This window comes from Astatotilapia calliptera, chromosome 16, assembly GCF_964374335.1.
Source record: "Astatotilapia calliptera chromosome 16, fAstCal68.1, whole genome shotgun sequence".
Lineage (NCBI taxonomy): Eukaryota > Metazoa > Chordata > Actinopteri > Cichliformes > Cichlidae > Astatotilapia > Astatotilapia calliptera.
Window position 1 is genome coordinate 10,826,303 of NC_137437.1, and position 24,752 is coordinate 10,851,054.

Below are 24,752 nucleotides of genomic sequence, written 5' to 3' on the forward strand. Positions count from 1 at the left end.
AAATAATTTTGCCTCCAGTCTTTGGAGCCTTACCTCTATACTCTACTCTACAATAAGGGTAAACATGAACTGATACTATTTGCCCAGCATCAGCTGGGCAAGGTTCCAGCCCCTATAACCAACATGACGCTGGTGCAGAACCTGTTTCATCGAGAACCAGCTACAATTCCACATATTTGAGAGGCGATAATAAGTAGAATTACTAGCACAAGCAGCTAAATTCCATGAGGAGCAAGTCACGATGGACAGAATTTGTGAATTCTGTAGTACTGCCTGCTGCTGCATAAAAGTCCAGTAAAAGATAAATGAGAACTATTCTGATCTGTCTGTTGTGCAAAGCTAAGCAGGTAGGATCCAAGGATAGAAATATTTATAAATATGTATAAAATATATTTGACTTTTCTCAAGGTTTTGTATTTTGCAAAAAGTCCAAGTCTAAAAAGTGGGAAAACAGTGATATTAGATTATATATATATATAAACAAATTCCACAAGAAGATCTTTACATTTCCCTTGTATACATGCATTTAAATGCGAGCGTGTGCGAGCTGAGAGATAGACAGTACAAAAATATTATTCACTCATAAAACTCACATGGAAAAACAAAACTTTCAAGAGATTACTAACTAAAGGAATCAAATAAACCCATGTGCCCAGATATTTAATGATATCACTAAATTTTTTAAAAATGTAAACGTCAATATTCAGTGAGAACAAACCTGTGCTGACTACGATAACCATGATAGCAACAGCATTTGAGACCTTTTTCAGTCGTTCTGCAGGCATATCTCTAGATATTACTTGCTTCAGGAAAATCAATCAGCAGCTAACATTAGACAGTACTGTATCACATCCCCTGTTTGCCAGTAAAGGTCAGCCGAGTGAAATTACGTTAGACTACAATGTTAACCATGCTCAAAATGAATTTGCTGGATTGTAAAAACGGAATTAGCTGTTGCTGGTTGTTGCTAAAGCAAATTGTCGATTTCAGAACAATATCCTGCTGAAAGAAATATTCATTCTGTATGTGACGCGGTGATTTTCTCCGACTCCTGTGAGGCCGGTGCAAAGCTGTGAGAGAAGAGCGAGTCCATTTATTTGTTAAGGCAATTGATTTCTCCAAAGAACAAGAATAGATATGAGTGGTGACACACACTGAGAAATCACTCAGGCTCTCTATGAGGGCATTCATGTTGTCTGCCCTTTGCTTTGGTGAAAAATCCCAAATGGGTATTTAAGCTTCACGTGGGAATTCGGTTTCTTTCTTTCTTTCTAACATAACTAGACTGCCTGGAGAAAAATGAAGACGCACGACAAACAAATCTGTGCTATGCTTTTTTAATGCAGAGAAATAAGTCTGATTAGTCTGATCCACACTCTCCTTTTTGTTCACTCTCAGTTTGTTTCAGCAGGCATGCGGTGATGTAAGTTAACTTCAGATAAAATATTGTAAACAAATATGTACACATGGTAATATAGCTGTCTAAAACCATTCTTTCAATAAATGTAAAGTTACTGTAAACATGCACTCTTTCATCACTGAGCTCTCTCTGCACCCAGGCTCCACTCGCTCCGATTAAAGGATAACGATATGCTGTTGTGACATCTCCACAGTATTGTACTATTTACCAGTTAGGCTAAATGGCTTTATATTTGAATGAAATGATGAACCTGAACTCCACCCAGCGTCCTGAATGATGCTGATCACGTTTGGGTGGGGTTTGGCTGGACATCTTGTGTGTTTTTATGGGGCCTGGGTGCGAGAGGGAAGACTCGGCATGCTTTTAAAGGGAACCAGAGTACAAAGGCATGAATGCCTGACCCTACGGCGGAGCTCAGTTTGCACCATCAGAGCGTCTCTGCAGTCATATCTGTGGGACAGTTTTCCACAAACTCACATCTTGTTTAGTTGTAATACATACACATTTAGACTCTCTGAGAGGTGTACATTACTTGTTTGGGATTACATTTTTAGTCATTTTCTTGAGATTTAGATCAGTATTTTAAACAGAATGATCTCATTTAAGGTCCACATGTCACCTTTATATGCTGGATTTTTGTGGTCGATCCCTATTTTTCAAAGAAAAAAAGAAAAGAAAAGAAAAGAAAAGCACGAAGTAATTGGAATAATTTACACATTCATAAATTTGGTATTAGTCAACACTCAAATGTCTCCAAGAGTATTTGAGCCACTGCCCTTACAATTTCAGTTGACGGTTGCCCACTTTTCTGTCTATTTGCTATGTTATCAGTAACCAGCATGGACACTGCTTTCTAGGCTAAATTTGGTCCGACAGTCAAAGACTTTGAAACAATGTATCTTTAAATTTGGGTGAAAAGTGAAAAGACTTTTGAAGACTACATAAAAATCCTTGTTGGCTGCAACTAGGTCCAGGTTAAAGACCAAAGGTTACTGTGCTTTCCAGATTGTTTATTTTAATTTGGTGTATACCTGTTTCTGTATTGTGAAGCACTTTGTGAAGCACTATATAAATAAACCTTATTTATTTCTTACTAAAAAAAAAGGAAATTCAATTCAATTTTAGTTCACTTCAGTTTTGTTTATATAGCACCATTTCCCATTAAGAGTCATCTGAGTAAGTGAAGTCCCTAGAATATCAGAGAGAGAACCACAACAATCAGCTTATCGAATAAGAGCAAGCGCCTGGTGACAAGTAGACACAGGCTCAGGGAGAGGCTGGTATCTGCCTCACCTGGTTGGGTGGAGAGAGCAAAGGGAAGAGGGGAAAATGAGTATAGAGAGAGCACTAAAAGCAAACAGGATAAAACACAAACCTCAGAGGGTACACAGAAAGCTAATGACATGCCATGGTTGCATATAAACACACAGAGAAGGACAAGATGGAGAGAAGGAGATGGGAAGTCACCAAGCAGGCTAAGCGTCAAAGGTCTGCATTAAAGACCCAAAGCCATGTGTGATTTCTTTCTCCAATACAATATTCATTTGAGATTTGATTTGATTGTGAAATGATTTTAATCCCACAGGTACACAGACTCTTATTATTCATGAGTCGCAACTTTTTAAATGTAAAATGTTTTTGCCGTTTATAGATGTCTACACGAGAATTATGTTATTGTTGAATTTTGTGTTGCACGGTGAGCTTCTTTCTACCAGCTTTCACACAATCAAAAGTTATTGTTTCCATTGCTAGTCTGACAGCGTGAAAGTTGTGGGTTTGAAGATAATTCGTTTATTTTTTGACCACATTTATTAGCAAGGAGGCTTTTTATATGCTGTTTTCACCTTTCAACCAAATCTCAACATTGTTTAGACTTCTAGCAAAGACTTCTTTTCAGTGTCTTGTTAATGAGTAACTTGCTGGATGATTCTGATTTGGGAATTGCTTATTGACTGGATTCCCATAGAAGTTTTGGTTTCCCATCTAGGGGCCCTTTCTAGGCTGAAAAGAAGTATCTACTCTGTTGTATTTATTTCTGACAACCCTAAAAACTGTTGGCTGTGGCTCAATATGGTTGCTCAGCAGAATTGCTCACAGACCCTGGCTGACAAACCCAGACAGAGCAGCTATCCCTACATTGCTGTTTTGGCACACTGGCAAGTCAAGTCAAAGCTGGTGCAAAATGATTCACTCACTTTTAAGTTGTGTCGATCCTTGACCACAATGGAAACAGACTGGCTGAAAGTACCATTGGTTGGCTGTTCAGGTAAGCATTTGCACCACTTGCTTATTGCTCTGAGCTTCTGCAGCTGATATGTAGCTGCTAGCATGACTACAGACATGTTTGTAGCATAGGCTGTGTATAAAAGATGCTCATGTCAGCCATTAGTTACTAAAGTGAGCTTTTTAATCTTGTGGTTTTGAATCAGGAAGTGAAGGCAAAGGGTGGATCTGAACGAGCAGCCGAGCTGCAATCCAATTTGTTATTCACATGTTCTTTTTTACTCTAATGAGAAACAAATTACAAAATGAACATCATGACATCATGGTGTATTTAAAAAAACTTTTGTCTGTCAACTGTGACCATAACGTCATCAGGAAAAGGTTATCTCTTGTCACAAATCACGGGGACTGAGGGCAGTTTTCTCATAGACTTCTTCCAGAAGTCTTTTTAAGCCAGAGGAGTCGCCCCCTGCTGGACACCATACCAAATTCAGGTTTAAGGCACTTCGGCATTGACTTCACTTGTCAGACCCAGAGGCTACATTCATCTTCTATATACTACAGTTTCTTTTGATTTATTTGCTTCTGTCAATATATCGGCCATAAGCTCACATTATTCATTTAGATTTATTGATCTATAGTATCTTATTGATATCTTATTCCAGTGTTTTTCTCTATTTTTTCTATGTAACTTTGCACTGTCCACTGCTGTAACAAAACAAATTTCCCATGCGTGGGACTAATAAAGGTTATCTTATCTTACTCTGATATGCAATCAGCTTTCATTGCACGGCTGTTGATATAAGATTATTGTAAAAGCTCTGCAAACTAAGTATTTGAACCATGAGATCGTTTTGCCATGAATGGTGCAAAATCGAAATTTTTCCCTGTTCCTTACTCACTGTGTACAAGACCACCTAGGAAGTGAAGGCGACAGGACAGTAGATTCAAATGTAACGATCTGCATCAGTGTAGAAAACTGTCTTCAGAGAACAACTGCAGCAGCTCTGCATGGTGAAGAACACTGATCTGAGCCCCTCTAAGCTAAAAATTCCACATTATTAACAGTGATATATTAAAAACACATTTGTGTGTATAGTATACATGACCTACACCTACTTTCCAGAAATATACATATAGTTTGTCTGCACATAAATTATAATATACTTTGCCGTATTTGTTGGAACAGTAATATGGTTACATTCTTTAAACAATGAACTCCATCGTCTCAGGCACACGGCCTTCTGTTTTGACAAATGATGAATCGCACCACATGGCACCTTGCAGTAGTGCCCTACTGGCACTGGGATATGCACTCTGACAGCTCACTTGACATTGTGAATTGATGTTTGACATGTTATTAAGGGTAAGGTTTCAGTGAAGGAGAGATAGACACTCCCTGAAATAGAAGGATAAATTTAGTCCTCTTGTCAATGCTCTGGTAAATAAAAACCCCAGGGGCCCTGCTCTTATGCCCTTGAGGGGATTTATCCCAGTCCTCTAGAAGCATGCACAGTGGCTGCTGTTGATTTGATCTTTATCGTAGTGATGGTGTGCAGCCACAGATGACAAATGAGCTCTCTGAGAAAGCAAAGATGAACTAGAGTGTCTCTAAGCTCTACTTTTAGTCTAGTCTCTAGTTGGTTTATATGGAGACAGCCTGAAGTCTACTTCCAGATCGTCTGCACATCTGCGAATACTGTGGGGTTTTTGTTTGTAGGCCAGTCATGCTAAGAGGCTGAGCTCCCTGCATGTTTCCACCTATTCCAGACCACTGTTACGCCTCAATGCGAACAATCCACAAACAAAATAAGTCAATAATGAATGAGGCTTTCCACTCCTCTCCTTTCCTTGGCTGTACTGTGTTGCTAGTCTGTGGGGACATCCTGGAGTGCGAGCTCTTACAAGCAACCGCTGTTTCATTATTCATAACAAAGAGGTGGATCTTACTCTATTTACTCACTGACCTTGTAAACAGCCACAGCTACTGCCATACCATTCTCACTTTAACCCTGTTTTTCACTGTAGTAGTTTTTCTCATCATACCAGCTGGTTCCTTTACACCCTCCATCCCCACACAATTACTTCCTTTATTTCTTTTCTGAGCTGTGCAGAAATCCCAGCAGCCAAAGTTGTGTTTAGGAGGCAGTGCAGTACTGGTATATGGCTGAGTTTGTTGAGCAGGGGGTGGTTTAGACTGAGAGTCTTAGAAATTGTAAAAGTGGCTGAGACTAAACCCATATTTAAAAGTTTGAGACAAGACTTGGAGGATGATTGTTACACAGGAGTAGGTCGGTACTATATACTGAGAGTCCTCTTGTTTTGTTAGCCATCAGTACAGGTTACTTTGGGAATCAATTGTCTGTAGGCATCCCAACATGAGGAATTTTCCACTTGTCCGTATTTTATTCCTGTGTTCAAACTGTGTGCAGTGTACCAGTTGGCCCATTTTGCTGCCTGTACAGTGGGCGTGTGTGTATATATGTACTGTATATGTGTGTGTGTGTCTGTTTTTTTCATTTGTGTAAATGCCTATGTTCTAATCACGGCTCCGGTTGCGTTTCTTGAAGAAGAAGAAAGGCGTCTTTTGAGGTGGGCCCAGTAAAATGGGCACCTGGTTCTTGTGCGTGATCCTGACCTGCAAAAATCACAGAGAAAGAAATTATAATCTATACGGAGGTGAATGTCTTTGATTTGTTTACCAGGATTTATCTGGTTTGACAGACAAATTACTGTGACCTTGCAAATAACTCATATAACACAACAAAGCTCTGTATTTTTCCCTTCTCTGAAGGTCTGCTAAGAAATAAAATGAAAATGTTTGAAATGCTGAGAGAATGAATTGACAGTAATTTACTTCCTCTTGCTGGGATGTTTGATGGCACGACAGTGGTGGAGATTGGGTGTAAGCAGAGGAGGAAGTGGACAGAACTGTTACACGGCAAGTTTACTTTATCAGTTTTAGGGATAAATGCCTGCTCACTGAGATACCAGAGAATCTTTAAAAGACCCTAAACTACATCCAGAGAAACACAGTGAAAGTCAAATCTGGTGTAGTGTTTAGTGTGAACATGATAAAGTCAGTTCAACCAACACATTCTCACCTGGAATTTTGGAATTGCAGTCAGAAGTTCAGAAAGACAGAATTATACACTCAGATAGTTTAATTAGTGGTTCTGCAGTATGTTTTAACTTGATTCTGTTTGGCCACAGCATAAGAAAGATTTGGATTTGACCAATCAATGGGACGATGGGAAACTCCAAGGAACTCAGTGAAGATGGAAGAACTATTGTAGAATTCCACAAGTTAGAAAGCTCTCTTGGAGCCATTTATTACCAACTCCAGATTTGATTAACATCAGATCAAATTGTATTTAAGTACAAGTTATTTAGAATTGTCACCACTTTGATTGAACCGTCACCCTCAGATGATCTAGAGGAACAAGCCAGGAAACACCGAGGCTCAAAAATGCCATGACCTGAAAGCTGCTGGAACACTTGCATCACCGTCCACAGTGAAGCGAGTTTTACGTCAGACAAGACAAAGATTTAGCCATTTGGCCACATTGATGAGGTAAATTTGAATAAGTAATGGTGAAGGTGGTTTGGAACGGTTTTGCTGCCAGTGGTACTAGTACATTGCACAAAGTAATGAAGAAGGAGGACTACCTCCAAATTCTTCAAATCCACCTCGGTTCAGCAGCTTGGCAGCTGAAACTTGGACACAACTGGGTGTTTTGACAGAACAATGATTTCAAACACACATTTAAACTGGTTTTATCACCTCACTAGAATGTGGGCTGGTTCACCAACCACACTTGCTCTAACTTCATTCCCACCACAGCAGTTAGGTTATTGTCATGCTTTGTGTCTTTGCGGGTCACCTGACTGGCACGAGGCCCGACCAGAACAGTCACAGATCCACAAAATAACTGCGCTATGCCTGCTGCGCCTGCCAGGTACAAACTCTGTCATTGGGGGCTGGGCTGTGTTTCTCCCTCCAGAAAGCACCAAGGCTCAGGCCTGCCATGAACTGGAAACTGCTGGGACACTAGCATCACTGTCCACAGTGAACCGTGTTTTACATCAGATAAGACAAAGATTTAGCCATATGTGTATTTGGAGAACTAAAGATGAGGCTTTCAAACCTTGGAACACTGTACCAGTTGTCAACCATGGACCCACATATTGAAGGTGGTATGTACTCTATTGCTGTTGTTGTTTGATTTAGTTTGACACATGCACAAGTCTACACAACAGCAAAATAGACCAAAAATAATATTGTCTTCGCTAGATTGTTGTGAAAATTTTGTGAATGGCTGATTTGTTCCTTACCCGTCTCATTGAAGCCTGTGAGGAAATTCTCAGGTGGGCTCATTTACAAATATAGAATATTACTGTACTATTAGCAAATTAGTAATGAAGTGTATAAGAGCAGTCATTTAAACCAGACAGTTGTCTGAACAAATCTGAGCAATGACTTTTCTAAAAAATGAAATTTGACGAAGAATAAAGCAACAGTCTTCCATCAAGGCATCATTCATGCCTATAGTACTTTACGTCATATGGAACGTGGGCCTGAGCAAGTGCAGTTTAAATCTTAATTCTAGTGATTGATTTAAACTGTAGTGCTGGCACACTGTGGTGTAGTGGTGTTCAGTCTCACCGTGCAGGGAGGCTGCATCCAGGGCTCACCATCAATCTGCATTGGTAGCCGTCGGGACGTCCTGTGAAGAGACATCAGAGGGATGAAGAACAAGAAAGAGTGGGCAGAGGGCAGAGACAGTGAGAGTGGAAGACGAGAGGGCAGGGTGGGGTTGGGGGTTATGAGGGTCACACACACCTCTGAGGCCTGTTAACACTGTCCTAGGACAGGGTGAGACACTCCACCCTCTGTTCCCATGAGACCCTTTCCCAGACAAACTCCCACTCTTTAAACTCACACAACTACTGTACACACACACACACACACACACACACACACACACACACACACACACACACACACACACACACAGAGTTGGTTTAGGACTTTCAGGCATGCCTCTGTGACTGGAGAAACACAGTGTGGGAGAATGACTGGGATGAATGCCCCTTTAATTCTGGTCTAGGAAAATATTAGTGGTGGTTTATTGAACAAGTGAGAGAACAACTTGTAATGTCACTTCTTTGCTGCAGTAACTGGCACACTAGGCATGTTAAATGGGCCAAGCGACGAGATCATTCTTTGGATAAAATAAAGTGTAAAACCAAAAAGCAATCCACAATACAATTTCAGTAAATGGACTCACATTTATGGCACTTTTACCCTCTCACTGAACACTCACAGCACTGAGTGCTGTGTAGACTACTAAGTGTATTTGAATTTGCACCGAATCATATCCAGTTAATTCTTTACTGCACTGACTTCTAACAGTTATTGAACAGTAAGTTAGGTGCATTTACATCTTTTTTTTGGAATAATTTTTTTAAATGACATATTTTGATATGTAATGATAGGTTAAGGCCTTCACTGATGATGACTTTGACATCAGAGGGTTAATAAGAATGACAAACTGTGTTTTTTGTGCAGCAACAGTGCGTCAAAGATTGTTTGCACAAACAAATAATGTTTTTGTTTGCGGGAAAAATCAGCTCGATCATTAATTATAGGCCACACATGACATGAGTCTGCACAGACTCACATGGATATGGGCAGATGGCATTTACATAATTCAGAACCACAATTAACATTCATCAGTCTGAGATAATATCTTCCCCACCATGAGACATCAGCTGAACAGCCTCAAGGTTCTCTATAAATACACAAAGAAGAATAAGGGTTCACTAGTGTAGCATCTTCATTTTTCTCCGTAATTGGAAAACCTGCAAGGAAACCCAAATCTAGCTATGAGAACTCCAAACTACAGCCCATTTGTCAGCCTGCGAGTCAGCCCAGAGCTCCAACAACACTCTTAGCACGACATGCATTTGGAATATATTATTTATTAGCTGCAGGCATGTTATTGTTTGGACACTGCAGGGATTTTCAAATGCACAAAAACACTCGCAAGGAATACATTTTTTATCCTGCATGTATAGGAGATGGATGCAATTGGTGCACCAAGTACAGCTTCCAGTTGGTTGATCAGAAGGAAGATAAAGACAGGCAGGGGTAGTGACACGAGACAAAGGCAGGATGGAGAACGGAGTACAGAAGGTGACAGAAGGGAAGAGGATCGTTCAAAGTGGGCAAGAAGATGTGAGGAACAGCAGGGAGATGGGGGTGCTGACCTGATGGTGACATTGGTGCACTGAGCCAGCCTGCGTCCTGCGCTCTTCAGCCCAGTGTAGATCTGCCCCATCTCTATAGCCCCCTCCAAGCCAACCACCTCCAGCAGTTGGTCACTAAAGTCTGAATGGTCACAGAGAGAGTATTAGAGACATGGAAACTGTGGCATGATTTTGGAATTTACAAAGAAAATACACATTTTTTGCCGCTTTGGAATACAAATGTGTTCCATTTGAGGCCAAGGTCAAATTTCTCAAGTGACTCAAGGTAACTGCTTGGGGTGCCACAGTAGTGAGAAAAAGCAATTGTTCTTCACTGCAAAGACCTGGATTTAATCTCTGGAAATGATGCTTCCAACTTGGCCCCATCAAACACAAATGGTAGTGTCAGATATATTTGTATCTTTTAAAGACTTTTAGCAGGATTTTTTGATTAAATGTGAAATTTTATTTTTTAATCCAATTTTCAATATATTTACTTCTTCAGGACTTTAAGAACGACTTTTTCCACCTACTGTGACTGAATGAAGACCTTCGCTTCCAGCCAATCTTAATGCTACAACTAGGACTCCAGGCAGCATGTATGATATTATAGTTGAAGGTGTCAAATGACTAAACTTTGCTTTACTGTGTTTTTTGACATAACAGTGAGTATCACCTCACAACTGCTTGTTTTCAAGGGAACTAAGGAAGAGAAGACATAGCTATGATTAGCATAATATAAACACATTAACACAGTGAAGCTGGAGGATGAACGCTAACTTTTTTCCACTTGATAACAGTTAATGTGAGGGTTCCCGGTGGTCAGGGACAAATGCAATCGCATAGCAGGACGCTGTAAACAGACCAAACTTCAGTCAGAAGAACAACTGAAATAATCCATCCACAATACGTCATTAATTTACTGCTGCATGGGCTGGGCTGTAGTTACATCGTAAGGTTTTAAAAACTGAGCTTTACAATGAACAGTGGTAATAAAACCAAGAGAGGCCGACGGTGATCACTGCAAGATACAAAGCATTAAAACACGTTAAAAACAAAACAGCCTTAATAAACACAAAATAGTTTGGACCTGGAAGCAGGGTTCATCACGTCATCACTTAAAGACCGGATAGCAACTTTCATACACAGCTATGCTACCACCTAGCATGCTTCCAGCTCACCCTGGCCAGATATAACTGAAGTTATTTGTTCTAATAAAACAGACAGCGCTAGTAAAGTTACATGTACAGTTTCTATGGCAGCAGGGATTTTGCCATTTAATTTATCATGAAATGACTTCAAACTAGAAAAAAAAAAACAAAAAAACAAAACGGTCCCCACAACTTTGGGTTGGAAGAATAAGAAACAAAAATTCTTGCCTTACTCAAACCTTAAAGAAGAAGCACTTGGAGCCCAAACCTCAGCTCACTCTCTGGGCAGTATTGACTTTTATGGCAGAGGTATTGTATTTCCTATAGAGTCATCTTGTTTTCTTTGATCTTTTTAAGCACAATTTAAGACATTTGTAGTGCAGTAAGAACCAAAGGGCAAGCTTTTGTTATTTGCCCTGTTGAAATCGATTTGAATATACTGGACATCATTTTGAGAAGAGTTATTTTTTAATTAGATGGAGAAATAAAGACAAAGGCAGATGTGAAATGGAACAGTGTTACTAGAGATCAAATGCAAACTATAATGTGATATTTAGAATCCTCATATATCGTTCCCTGTCTGGTATTAAGACACATAGTTTTAAATACCTTTGTGTGGCTTTATTATCACTTTGACCAGATTGATCTACAGACCTTAAAGGGGAGTTCAGAGGTCAAATGATATTTTAAATCCTTAGATGGCACTTTTTATATGTTGACAATGTACAAAGCACAGTTGAAAGGATCATAGTTTCTAGGTTATAAGCAAATATATCATTACGTTGACCTTGAAGACCTTTGTTGATGTAAGCCAAATTTTAATGGGTTGTTAACATGAGCCCACTCTACACCCCTACAAAGTTTTATCAGAATTCATTCAAATCTTTTCAAGCTATATTTGGTAACATTGGCATGTCTTTTCAAGACAGTAGTCATAGCAGCACTAAGGCTCTTTATGCAGGCTATTTAAACTTCAAGAAACTTCAAAAACGGGCAAGCAGCTGATTAAATTAGAACATTAATGCTGCTGCTGCACAGTTGGTGTGGTTGGTATGTTTTTTTGGGCTGGTGGGAACAAAAAAGCCCCCAGAAAAATAGCCAAGAGTAGTTAGCAGCGTGTGGATCCACTGAAAGGGAAGTTTCCACAGTATCTTTCCTGTAATGCTGCACAGGATACTGCCCGTTTGTTATTATTCATAACAGTAAATTATTCATAACATCCAGTGAAGTTGCAGCCTAGCTAGTGCGATAACCCTTGTAATCATTTATGTCTATAAGCTTTTTATGATACCAGAAAAAAATAAATACACATTAAAGGCATTAGAGGCACCGGGAACTGGTGTCCATCACTGGACTTACATTGCTCCTGATGACGTGGGAGACTCTCAGTGGTAAAATACATCCTGTAAGAGTTGAGTCACATGATGGAAATGCTCTGCACCAGCACTTCTTTGTAGTCTTTTTCTTGTGTATTTATTGTTTTGATATCTAAAGTAAATGGACTGATTCTTATATAGCACTTTTCGTAGTACTCAAAGTGCTCTTTACAACATGCCACATTCACCCAAGCACGTTCTCTATAAATAGTGCTTTCGAAGTACATTCGCACTCCAATGGATGCATTGGAGAGCAACTTGGGGTTAGCACCTTGCCCAAGGATACTTGATATGAAGACTGGAGGAGCCAGGGATCGAACCACCAACCTTCAGATCAGTAGATGACCTGCTCTACCTTCTGAGCTACAGTCATGTCAGTTTTAGAAAACAAATGTGTTGTTCCTACCTACTGTGGATTAAAATGAACCTGTATGGCTAATACAGACATGCATTGTGAGTGTAAGTGTTAATGTATATAAAATAAACATAAACATGAGAATCCAGGGATTGACTCAGATTTGGTCTCAAGGGTAGCTCGAGGAACCTCAGTCATCATCTCTGATCAGTTCATCGTTGTTCACAGTTTGACAAAATCGTCACTACAGTAGGGTCAGAGCTGGCACACGCAATTAACAGTCCACACACTCTTATCCTTGCTTACAGTACTCTGTTTATAGTAACCATTGTCCTTAATGTAAATATGTAAGAAAAAAATGGTGTATGTGTCTGTTCTGTGTCCTGTTTGTTTGTATATGTGTCTTTCTGGCTGCTGTTACAATCAAATTTCCCCTTGTGGGACAATTAAAGGATTATTCTATTCCTTTCACTGTGTCTCTCCCAAACATTAGACACGTGACAGCAAAAACAAGCAGACCTGGTTAAATAATGCGCTACACAAAGTGCGCCCTGTCACTTCTGAGACTGTGAACGCTTTAGCAGGCCGTGGCTCTTCATCAAACCTTCTGCCGGGCTTTTCCCTTTTCTGTTCTCACTGTGCTCGACAGGTGCGAGGCCTTACAGTCAATATTTACAGACATGATCTTAAAGGTCATTGATGATGTCATTTGACATTTCACTTTCACTTCACATAGCTTTTAAAGGATCCACTGGGATTGGGGGAATTATGCATCCGAGTGGCCCGGCAGCAATTTTGCATGTTTTACAAATTGTTGTGAAATGAATGATTTGTGTTCACAGTCAGTGTGATAATTTGTGAGGCGCTACAGCAGAATTTGTGCTGGTGGCAATTTTGTCTGCACTAATAAACTGAGGCGGCTTACAGATCACAGAGGAACAAGAACCAAGCTGAAGAACTTTGACTTTTATTTATTTTGTGTTTATACTTAATAACAATAATAATAATAATGATAATGGAAAGTGGATAGTGTGGTTTGGGCACAAAAAATAGACTCTGCATTGAGTCATATCCCACCTTCTGTAACCTCCGTGGCTAATCATGCAGGCTAGTGTGGTGCGCTCAGAGTTGATTAACTTTATTCAGGCAGGCAGGCAGGTGCCAGCTGAACACCTGAGCACGCTGCAGTCATTGCTCATGCATACAAAAGGCACTGGGTTTCTCCTGAGTGCCTTTATGCTGTTGCACTGACTCAACAGCTTAATGTCAGTCGAAGCCTCCGCTAAATATCTGCAAAGGTTGAATATTCCAAATGTTAATGGTGGGGAAAAGGTACAAAAAATCAAAGTACAAAGAGAGTAGATAAATAATGTTTGATGTGAAGGCTCCAGCAAAGTTTGCTTCTGTGCACGAGTGAAGAACAAATGTCTGCCAACAGCACCCACAGAGCGCGTCGAACCGTTCTCCGAGCATCTCACTCCTGCAGCCAGCCTACAAAGCTGAAACTGTTAGGGCTCCGTCTGTCTGATACGGTCTGAACAATGTTGACCCTGCTGGTTTTATTTCAAAATACAAACAGGAAGTGCTCGTGTTTCTTCTTTGCTCTGAAGAGGAAATGGGCTTGGCAAAAGGCCACAGGACCCAAAACAAGTCTCATAAAATTTCATGTGTGGAAGATTTTACGAAAGAAGGTGGTGCAGTATGTAACCTGTCTACTGATGACTTCATTTGAATTGTCATGTTGACTGAAGGATTTTGGAGTCACTAGTTCATCATCTAAAACTTAGGTTTCTAGCAGTATTGAAAATAAATCATTTTGTAGAAATAACATAAAAATTGTCTAATGAAATTTTCTTTGTATCATTTTTGATTTTCATTAACCTGTCAGTAATGACATTAGATCATGAATATATCACAGATGAAGGAAAAGACCTGATAAGTCATTAAAAATATTCTAGTAACAAATCTTATGGATCTTATTAATTGCTAATATAGATTTACAGTTTGAGGGTAAAAAGCTCCACTGTGGACTGGAACTGGTTTTGCAACATTTCTCATCTTGCTTTTTGCATCTACTTAAAAAAAAGAATAGTTACCAGTTCTTTGGTGAAATTAGAATACCTGCTGAGTAATGCAAGCACTCCCATGTGTTGGTGCATGTGTGGTATTTGCAAAGTGCTCCAAAGACGACGACGACGATGATGATTATAAGACTTTATCGGGGAAAACGTCTGTGCTGACTCACTGGTACTCTTTAATATTTAAGAGGACAATTCAAAAGAAAATGTCAGAGCAGAGTAAAGAGTGCACATTTAGAAATCACTCAAAGACTGTATTTCAGTTTTGTGAGTCCCGGTAAGGATTAAAAGCCTGCCTGTAAATGCATTTGTGAAATTCATGTGAGGAAAAGAAGTGAGTCTTTCATTATGTTCATTACGTGCAAATATGTGTGTTAATATAAAAATTTAAAAGATATTTATGTTAAAATTAGGAAATTTCGGCTGCAAAGTGTCTGTGTGTGTCTGTGGAGGGGGGGGGGGGGGGAATTTTGTGCTTAATTTGAGGGTTTTATTAGTCTGTTACTGGCACTAATTAGCAAACAAAATGTGTCTGCTTGCTACATCAACATCTTTAAGAACGAAACTAGCTCGCCGGTGCATTAGTGGTTCTCTGTGTCGGGCCCCTTCCAGGGTGTGGAGGGCACTTGGATCTCGTGTCTCAGGGCCGGGGGCTCAGTCCGCTCTGTTGTAGTCGGAAGCCGGAGGATCCTGGGGGCTTGTGGCTGCGGCCCCCTGTGGCTTCTGCACTGTGGCTGCTGGTTGAACCAACCCCCCCACCACCAGGCCCCTGGTGGGCCTCTAGATCTCCTCCATGCCTGCTTCATGTCCTGGAGGGCAGGGCTATGGCTCCCCACACCCACTATTAGACACTTACATGGAGAAACCTTACGAATACAAGTCTGCTCACACACACTGGCGTGTGACAAGACAGAGACAGAACATCAGTCAGTATCAGTCTGCGATTGAATGGAGTCCAGTTGGCAATTACATGCCATCTGAGATAATACGGTGATGGGTTTGAAACAGAAATTCGTAAATTCCTCCATAAATAGTGGAATTGACTGAAAGTCCAGAGGCAGAGAGTGTTGAATGCTAAACTTCTGTGTGAGCAGATGGTTGCCACAACTACTTGCTGAATATGAAAAAATACTTGTTTTGTTTTGCTTTTTTTTTTTTTTTTTTTTACCTCTTTGCATCCGGTTGTTCAGTCTGACGTCACTAGCCATGTCTGGGCCTAAACTCCGCTGCAGGTCCATATATCAAACGATCACTGTGGCATTACTGAGAGTTGAAAAACTGTCTAAAGTCTTTCATCTTTAATAAAATGATCAGCGTTCTGCTCTACCAGGTGTAACAATTGAGTTTAACATCCAGGCATCCATGAAAACGGAATTTATGACATTTAACGGAGTTAGAAGTTAGCAGGAAGTTAGCTCGCTAGCTTCTATCTAAATACAATATAGCATGTCCTGACTGCGGGGTTTTGGAAACAAATTAAAACGTACAGCTCTGCTATCACTTCCAGCATAAATGAAGACAGAAAACTAAACAGCAGTGACGTTTGTAGGGTTACTGAAGTTTGGCTAGCTGGTATATAATGATGTGCTACGTGACCGCTAGCGACACAGCTATGTTAGCATAATATAAACAAGCTAACTTTTTTTCCACTCGATAAAAGTTAACGTGAGTGTTCTCGGTGGTCAGGAACAAATGTAATCGCATGGCAGGATGCTGTAAAAGGACCAAACTTCAGCCAGGAGAACAACTGAGATAATCCATCCACAATACGAGGTTAGTCATTCATATACTGCTGCATGGGCTGGGCTGTAGTTACATCCTAAGGGTTTAAAAACTGAGCTTAAATAAATGATTAGTGGTAATAAAAGCCGAGGGAGGTCAACAGGGCTCACTGACTGTTTTAGGAGCTTTTTGAGATCAAATAGAAGAAAATACATAACATTAAACATGTTAACAACACAAAAGCCATATTAAAATGCAGACTACTTTAGGCCTGGAAGTAGGATTCGTCGCGTCATCACTGAACAACCGGATAGAAGTTACTATCCCATTTTTACTCTGATGTGACTGAACTATCAGAAACCTCCACTCATAGCTGCATCCTTAAACTGTATGGGTACAGTGCACAGACACACATATTGGCTAATTAGTGGAAAATAACACCAAAACAACTGGAGGCAGTGGACCACACAGCAGTCCATGTTATTTGTCAGATAATTACATTAAAATGCTCCAAAAGTTACTGAACTGGTCAAGGGATTCAGTTCAGTGACTGCACTGTTAATGAGGTCTCGCAGATACAGTTGCCTGTTTTGCTATGTTTATTCAAAAAGCAATCTAACAAGAAGTAAACAGATCAGTTTACAAACAAAAAGCATACTGAAAGGGCCAGCCGTCTCATTGACTTCATGAGTCTGAGCGTAGCTGTGGCTTTGGGGGATATTACACAGCTTTGGTGTTGGCTTTGACACATACATGGGTGTAATACCAAGTACATGCAGTGATTGAAAGTGTGGTGATGGCTAACTGTTTTTATTGATGCTAGAGTGCATAGAATAGAAGTTCTGCAGAGTTAGCTAGTACACTAATACAGCTGGAACATCTATGGTGACAAATACAGATTTAGATGCAGAAAAAGAACGAGTAGTAGACACATATAAGCCACGTCAGCTGTCACCACCACACATCTCTCTTTAAACAATACCAATAAATACATGACAAAGTCTCAAATTATCATCTCGAAGTTGTAGCAGAGCAGGCAGGGGTTTATTTCTTTAGCCGCCCAAAGCAGAAAAACTGTATTTGAAGGAAAAATCTGTTCACCTGATACGTTTTGTGTGTTTGCCCTTTACAAACCTTTATGGAAGCTAAGCGGTACTTGGCTACTGAATGTTCCAAGCTGTAAAAAAGTGAGAGATTATCATTGCAATCAACCCTCTTAACATCTCTGAATGTACTTACTTCCTAATAAATACATTGTTAAATTCTAGATATTTCTTAAATATGTCTATAAAATGTCTACAGTTAATGGCAATATTAACTTCTACTACAATCTGCACTGTGTGAAATTGAGTTGTCCTTCTCACTGCTTCATTGCAAATGCAATTATATGATGTTACACAATGTTAAATATAGAAACAGTTGGAAAAATGGACTCCCCTCATGTCTCACAGTGGTTTGGTCTTCAGCCTGTCATTCTTTACTAAGCTCACCTTTTGCAAGCATGTAAAGGTTTTGGTATAACACGTTGGACATATAATACATTCTTCTTTATTCTACCACTTACAAAAAAAATTATTTACAGTTCAAATCCAGTACAAATTTATCTGTCTCACTACAGAACGCTTAATTCCCAGAAAACATTCTCAGGACAAAATCCCAGTACTCTAAATGACAGCTGTGGCCCCGACCACATGTTCGTGATCCTACATCATCCTGTGACTACATGCTGCTACACAGGCCCAGACACATGCTCGCTGCATACATCGCTCTGCTTCTGCAAAGCTTTCCTGGAAATAATTATAATAGGATTCGACATCCATCGAGAAAAAAATGGCACAGTTGGAGACTAGGGGATCAAGAAGCAGGGGCTGGTGAAACAGTGGCCGCACAGCAGATGGGAATTAACTAGAAGTCTGGATGTAAACATGAACATATTGTAGTGTATATTTGGTTTGTGAGGAAAGTTGCAGCCTAGATGTCTCCTGCTAGATTTGAAGAGCTAGAAATTGTCAATGTGACGTGTCCTATTTTTAAAACAGCACTATTTATACATCTCTTTCCTGTTCTAGTATTAAAAATAAAATCCGCTCGCTCGTATGCCCACCTCTACACCTCTACTTCCTCCAAATACCAAAAATGGGCATGCCGTCCTGCCAGTGTCCCAGTGTGAGAGCCTGATGGCAAAATAGCCCACTGTGCTGGTTCTCACCTCACTGATGATTCCCGCCTCATCAGATCTCTATGCGCTTTTGACTCTCAGGCAACCAGCACTGTTACTTTCTCAGTGAGGTAGAGCTAAGAATAGACTAGAACAGCCTCTTACATAACACAGCTACAGTGCATTCTGGGATGGGATGGCATTGCTTTGCCAAGAAACGGGCAGTGAGAATTGTTGCTGCTGTGCTGCACTATTTTCTCTGCTGTGCAGTCAGTACGAAGCCACAGAAAAGTCATTTTAAACAACGACGCATGTGAAATGCTGATTCTGGGGAATTTTTGAGAAAACCTTATTTTTTCTCTAATGACATGAAAACATCTAAACTGAAAAGATGAGAAAAAAGGAGAAAAAAAGGACAACTATCACACATATTACCCGCTTCATATTTGTATTCTTGGAATCTATTAGAGGAGCTTTGCAAAATATATCTTATATTGGGACTTGATGCAGTCCTACAGTTTACTCTCTCTTTGAAAATAGCTGGTTTAGTTCCCTTCCTCCTAACTTTACGATAGCTCTCTTCTGATTTGCTGCTCTCAATAGCAGAAAGGTCTAAACAGCAAGAGGTTGGGGCCTTAGACAGGGCGAGCTATCGCACAGACATACAAGTCCAGAGGAAAGATCTGTCTGATGTGGAGGATTTAGCATTTGGCACTTTTGGCTCACAGGTACAGGTGCCCAGTATATATTTGCACATGTTTATCAGCATCCACTATTGTAACTCTGTATAAATATATGGAAATGAATATAAAATATCCTGTAATTGAAGCCTAAATTACATTTTAAGTAGAAAGACTGACATGAAAACTAAAATAAATCTAGCTGTAGTCCACATTTTACAAATAAATGTCACTTTGAGCATTTCTGCAAGGATCAGGTCAGGATATGTTCTACAGTTGTCTTTTCTCACATGTAGTAGCAAACAACCAAATTTGGTTACATTCTCACTAGCGAGTGTGGGGATCCTGGCATTGTAAAGAGCGGCTAATGATGCATGAGCAAAGAAAACTTCATACGCTTGTGTGAATTTGGATGCAGCTTTATTGTGATTTGCTTGATTGGGGAGAATTTTTGAGGGAATTTTTTAGTCCCTGCAATTGGCCTGGTGATAAGGACAAGTGGACTTATTGTTCTTCAGAAAGTGTTTTTAACCATGTAGCCTGAAGCTGTTCAGCTGTAGAGCTGTTACTGAAAGAATCTGGGATGTTTTCCAGGTAGGGGTTTGAAAAAATAGCCAAGAGGTTGAGCCATTTAAAAGCGAAAAAAACCGAATTGCCCAAGTATCTTGATTTTTCCAGGAGATTACTGTTTCAAAAGGGCTGCTATTACACTGAACCAGACTTTTACATAATCACAACATTGGATATTTGAATGAGGAGAGTACTGCTGGAAGCTAGAGTTATATTGGCAGTGTCTTTCAGAGTCAATCAGGCCTTAAAATGTTTAAAAAACCCACAAAAACTCCACAAGCGTCTGATGGCTGAGGTCTCTTTTGATACCACGAGTCCACAGCATCTACCAGCATCTTTTCAGCAATCACTTTGGGGGACCAAAAGAAAACTGAGACAATCCTCCTTTGTTATTGTTTTCTTGGTAAAGCAGAGAGGAAAACAGAGCAGTGTGAGATTGCATAACTCCATCAAGAAGTCAAATTCCCTCCACGCACGAGTCGAACCTGATATCTCAACTAGTTTGTGATATGTTCTTAAAAATGTCAAGATGGTGTTTCCCAATCTGTTTATTTTAGCTTGAAACTATTCAAAATACATCCAAAACATCAATGCCGAACCTTACTGGTGGTAAAACCTCACACACAATCATTTCTGAATGGTTTTGCTGACTTTAAGAAGCTCGTCATTTTTGTTCTCATCTGAGTAATGAGCTATTTATACCAAGAGATTATTTACAGTTTCCTTTCTGAAATAGCTGCAGCTTTCGTTTTGCATCAGCTAGAGGTGTGGGACTATAATTATAAGCAAACATATTTGTGTATCCTTCCTCCACCCACTTTCTCTCCTTCTCTCCTTCCTTCAACTGCCGGCCTGTTATTGTCTGAGGGTGGTCGGAGTTATGGCAGATGGTCAAGAGGAACTGCGGCTCACCTCGCCAGACCCAGCAGAGGTAAAGGTACAGGGGAGAGCACTTGGCCGTTTGACAAAGAACACTATGTTACTATGATCCAGTACAAAAATACATACACGCAGCCTGCTACTGAATCCTTGCCTGGACGTGTCAGGACCCAGATGGTAAAATTTCATATTTCGGTCCCAGCATTGTCCAGATACAAACAGCCATGAGAATTTTTCCAGACGGGAGAAAAACAAGCGTGGGAAAGAACACTTTATATTCCTCTTCAATTTTAATAAGCTTATAGAAATGTGTCATGTTTTCCATTCCCAGGAGAACGACAGTGATCGCCTCTTGTATAAGTTGTCATTCATTAACTTTGAGTAAATGTATCACTGAAAGGTCATCCGCTCTCCACCATACACTGAGCAGCTCTCCAACTTCATACAGGAACTATTTCCAGCCACACAGACTGGTGGGGGTGATCAGAGTAATTATACTCTGCTGTTTCTGTTATGTGAGAACACAACAGTATGCAGTGTGGATGCAATTCTCCTAAAAATAGAGTCCTTTGTGGTGTGTCACAGCTGGACTCCTGTTGCGCAGAGTGGGCGGGAGATGTGGCGGTGGAATTGTGGGTCTTGGGAAGCAGGGAAAGAAGAACGAAGAGGTAAGGGGAGGGAGAGAACTCCGATGTGAAGGGTGGATGAGGAGAGGCACAGTGTCGGACAAATGGGGAAAGAAAACAAACGAGTCATGAATGGAGGCCAGCATATACCTGAACTAGCAGCTTTCAGCAGTGACTACATCCTGTCATTGTCAAGCTAATTGTGTGTGTCACTGAATAAGGATTTATATTACATGACTCATACGACGGAGTAGTTTCCAACACTACTACAGCCACAAGCCACATTTTCTGTGACGTGGGGTTTAATCTTGAGCAAACAGTCTATAGTTTTAAGGTAAATAGAGAATGCCAACAGCTACTTTAGCCCCTGTAGCGACTAGGAACACAGACTTTGATTATTTTAATCAATAAGCTGACGGCAGTTTAAGACTACTTTATTAAACCGTTCTCAGTCTCAAGCTCTCAAATGCTGCTCTTTCGTGAGAAGCTGTTGTGGGTGCTGTAGCTTTGATGCACCTGCTATGGCAATACTAGATCAACAAAAGCAAATAGTTGAATTTGAAACACTGACAGAGGTGCAGACATTACAACACTGGCAACTGTTGGAAGTTTACTTTTATGTCGTTAAACCCACTGTTAATTTCCCTTTCACTTTCTGTTCTGCTAGTTGTAGGCACGGAAATTTCTTTGGTTCAGGGTTAGAGTTATGCTCATAACATAAACTCTGCACCGATATAAAGGTATAACTTCTACATGTACTCTTGAAAAAATGTACCATTAGAAGACTGGAATGAAGACAAGCACTGCTTAGATTACTTATTTACTTGTGTCACCTTATAAAGAATGAGATGGTTCTCTCAGTTTCACCTGACATGCATAGATGTGAAGTTGTGTTTTCATCTGAGTTGAAGGGTGTGTACATTGGTGGTCATGTGGTCACGCTCTTTCACGGGTAGCATGGGGAGCAGCATTTTTTAATTGTGTTTTTGGTACTGAAATTTTGTAATCCATCAGAGCCAAATACTTCAAAGTCCACTAAATACTCCACTTCAAACACTTTTTTTTCCTATTCATGGCTCTTATTTATAGTCAATTTCGTTAATTTGATCATCTCAGACACACAGAGAAATCTGCCTGCATGTGCCAGTCAGTCAGGAAAAAGGCACAGAAATATGCATTATCAGAATACATGTAAATGTGCCACAGGTGGAATGCTGCTAAACATACTCAAACCTGTGATTTCATTTTGGATTGTGGCATCAATTATACATGTTGGTCACTGATGAATCATAGCTCATGTGCGATCTGTGCGACGCTACAGAAAAGATGAAATCTGGAACTGACAGAAACAAAATAAAAACAGTCGGTCTGTTCAACTGACTGGCTTAAAAAACACAAAAGACTAGAACCATTTGAGGGTCACAGCACAGTGTTTACATCTGCACTCCAGTTGGCCTCATGTGATGCAAGAAAAAGTTTTAAAAACGTCGGGCGATCCAATATCATGTGTGCATTTCACACGGGCTTCGTGCCACCAAACAGTCATTAAGGTTTGCTCCCGTACTTTCCGACTTTCCTGCACGTCACATCTTTCTGTTCCTTATTTCCCGTCTGCCTGTATTATTCCGCTCTACTATAATAAAAGGATTTTTTATCTTTTTACTGGATGTCACGAGTGTCACAGTTACACTATTAGTTGATCACACAGTATGTATTTGGCTGTTCCACTGTTCTCTAAACAGAGCAAATTAATCAGTAAAATAAAGTATTTTAGTTGTTTGTTTGTTTGTTTTTTCATCAAGCATCCGTCCACCTTCCAGCAAGCAAACAAGCCGATATTCTCCAAGGACTGTTTTATCTAACTGGATTTACTAGTAATGGTAAAATAATTGCATTAACGTGCTGCTACTGATTAATGTTGCCCATTACCCAGCACATTCAGTGTTCATAGTTTCAGTTCCTTTCACGAGAAGCTTGCGTGTCACATGCACATTGTGTTTATGCATCCTTTCCAGTGCAATTGGCAGCAGGAAGCTAAGGAAACTTGATCCAGGAGCATAAAGGAAATAAACAGGGGAGGGGGAAGATGGTGCGGAGATAAAAGTGGAGGAGGAGCGTGGTGATGTCCTTCCTACATGAATCCTGTTTCTGTCAGCAGCTCCAGCCCTCACTGTCTTCTCTCACTCAGCTGAATTTATCTCTCCACCTCACACAAAACTTGAATGCTTTATGTCCTCTTTAAATCAGTGAAATTTACACATTCATGTCAGAACAGCAGCCAGACGAGGTAAGGACAGAAGGAGGCACGTTACAAGATTACCGCTGTAATCCCCTAATTACACTTGGTCCTTATTTTATTTGGGTTAGTCGTGTTGCATGAGGGTGGTGCTACAGTTCTTCCAAAAGTGTAAACTAACTCAACCTGATTTTGTCAATGGGTACCTCACCTGGGGCTGAATTTTTGAGGTGTATCTGAGTGTGAAGTGCTTTATTAGACAGTAAGAGCAGAGAGGTTGTCAGAAGCAAAGGGAGAAAGAGGCTGGCACTGGCATGCAATAAAGGTCTCAGCTGGATGTGAGGTAGGGGCCGCATGCCTCACAGTCGATGCCTTAACCATAAACACATTTTTAACAGTTCTCAGAGCTGCAGGAAAAGTCACTACAGAAGTGTGAAATCTGTGCTGGGCAGTCAGAAACAAAAAGCCATATTCTAATCTATCTCAAGCAAAATGTTTGCTTCTTAAGGCTTCATCATTCCCGTTCATGAGCTAAAAGGAGAAGGCTATCACAGACATAAGCTAGTTACAACTTATGTCTGTTTCGAACAAGTGGTACAAGAACTGGAGAAATATCGATCACGCACTCCAAGAGTTACATTTTTGCAAACAGAATAATGTTTTCATTTTAATCATTAATAGCAGAACTGTTCAGTATTAACAGAGTATGTCCCCTTTAGGTAATGCTTAAAGAGGACCTACTCTTCCTGCATTTTTCCTCTTGCACTCTGCAAGGGCTTTGAATGATTCATGGTTCAGGTTGTCATCTCTTATACTGGGCCTCCGTGCAGGTATTCAGTTCATCCACCCTGTGAATGCCTTTTCCCTCCATTTACACTTACAACATTTAAACAGTAGATGGATTAGCAGAAATGACTTTCTTAGTGTTTAGTGTTTTGGCTTGTGGGGATGACTTATACACACACTAAATATGTTTCTTTGTTATTTTGTTTTTTGTTATAATATCTTGTTATTCTTGAAAGCAGT

At 40.2% G+C, this 24,752-nt stretch overlaps 1 protein-coding gene across 2 annotated transcripts in view; it reads right to left on the bottom strand.

Annotated features, from left to right (window-relative positions):
* Positions 1-1,321: 1,321 nt before the first annotated feature.
* Positions 1,322-24,752, bottom strand: part of dgkg (diacylglycerol kinase, gamma) — a 162,842-nt gene continuing 139,411 nt past the window's right edge. For both annotated transcript variants that reach the window (XM_080291182.1, XM_026145635.2), the window contains 3 exons: positions 9,917-10,037; positions 8,310-8,370; positions 1,322-6,281 (listed from right to left, as the gene is read on the bottom strand). In XM_080291182.1, coding sequence (XP_080147308.1) covers positions 6,183-6,281; positions 8,310-8,370; positions 9,917-10,037 — 281 coding nt within the window. In that variant the 3' untranslated portion in view covers positions 1,322-6,182. The remainder of the gene's footprint in view (positions 6,282-8,309; positions 8,371-9,916; positions 10,038-24,752) is intronic.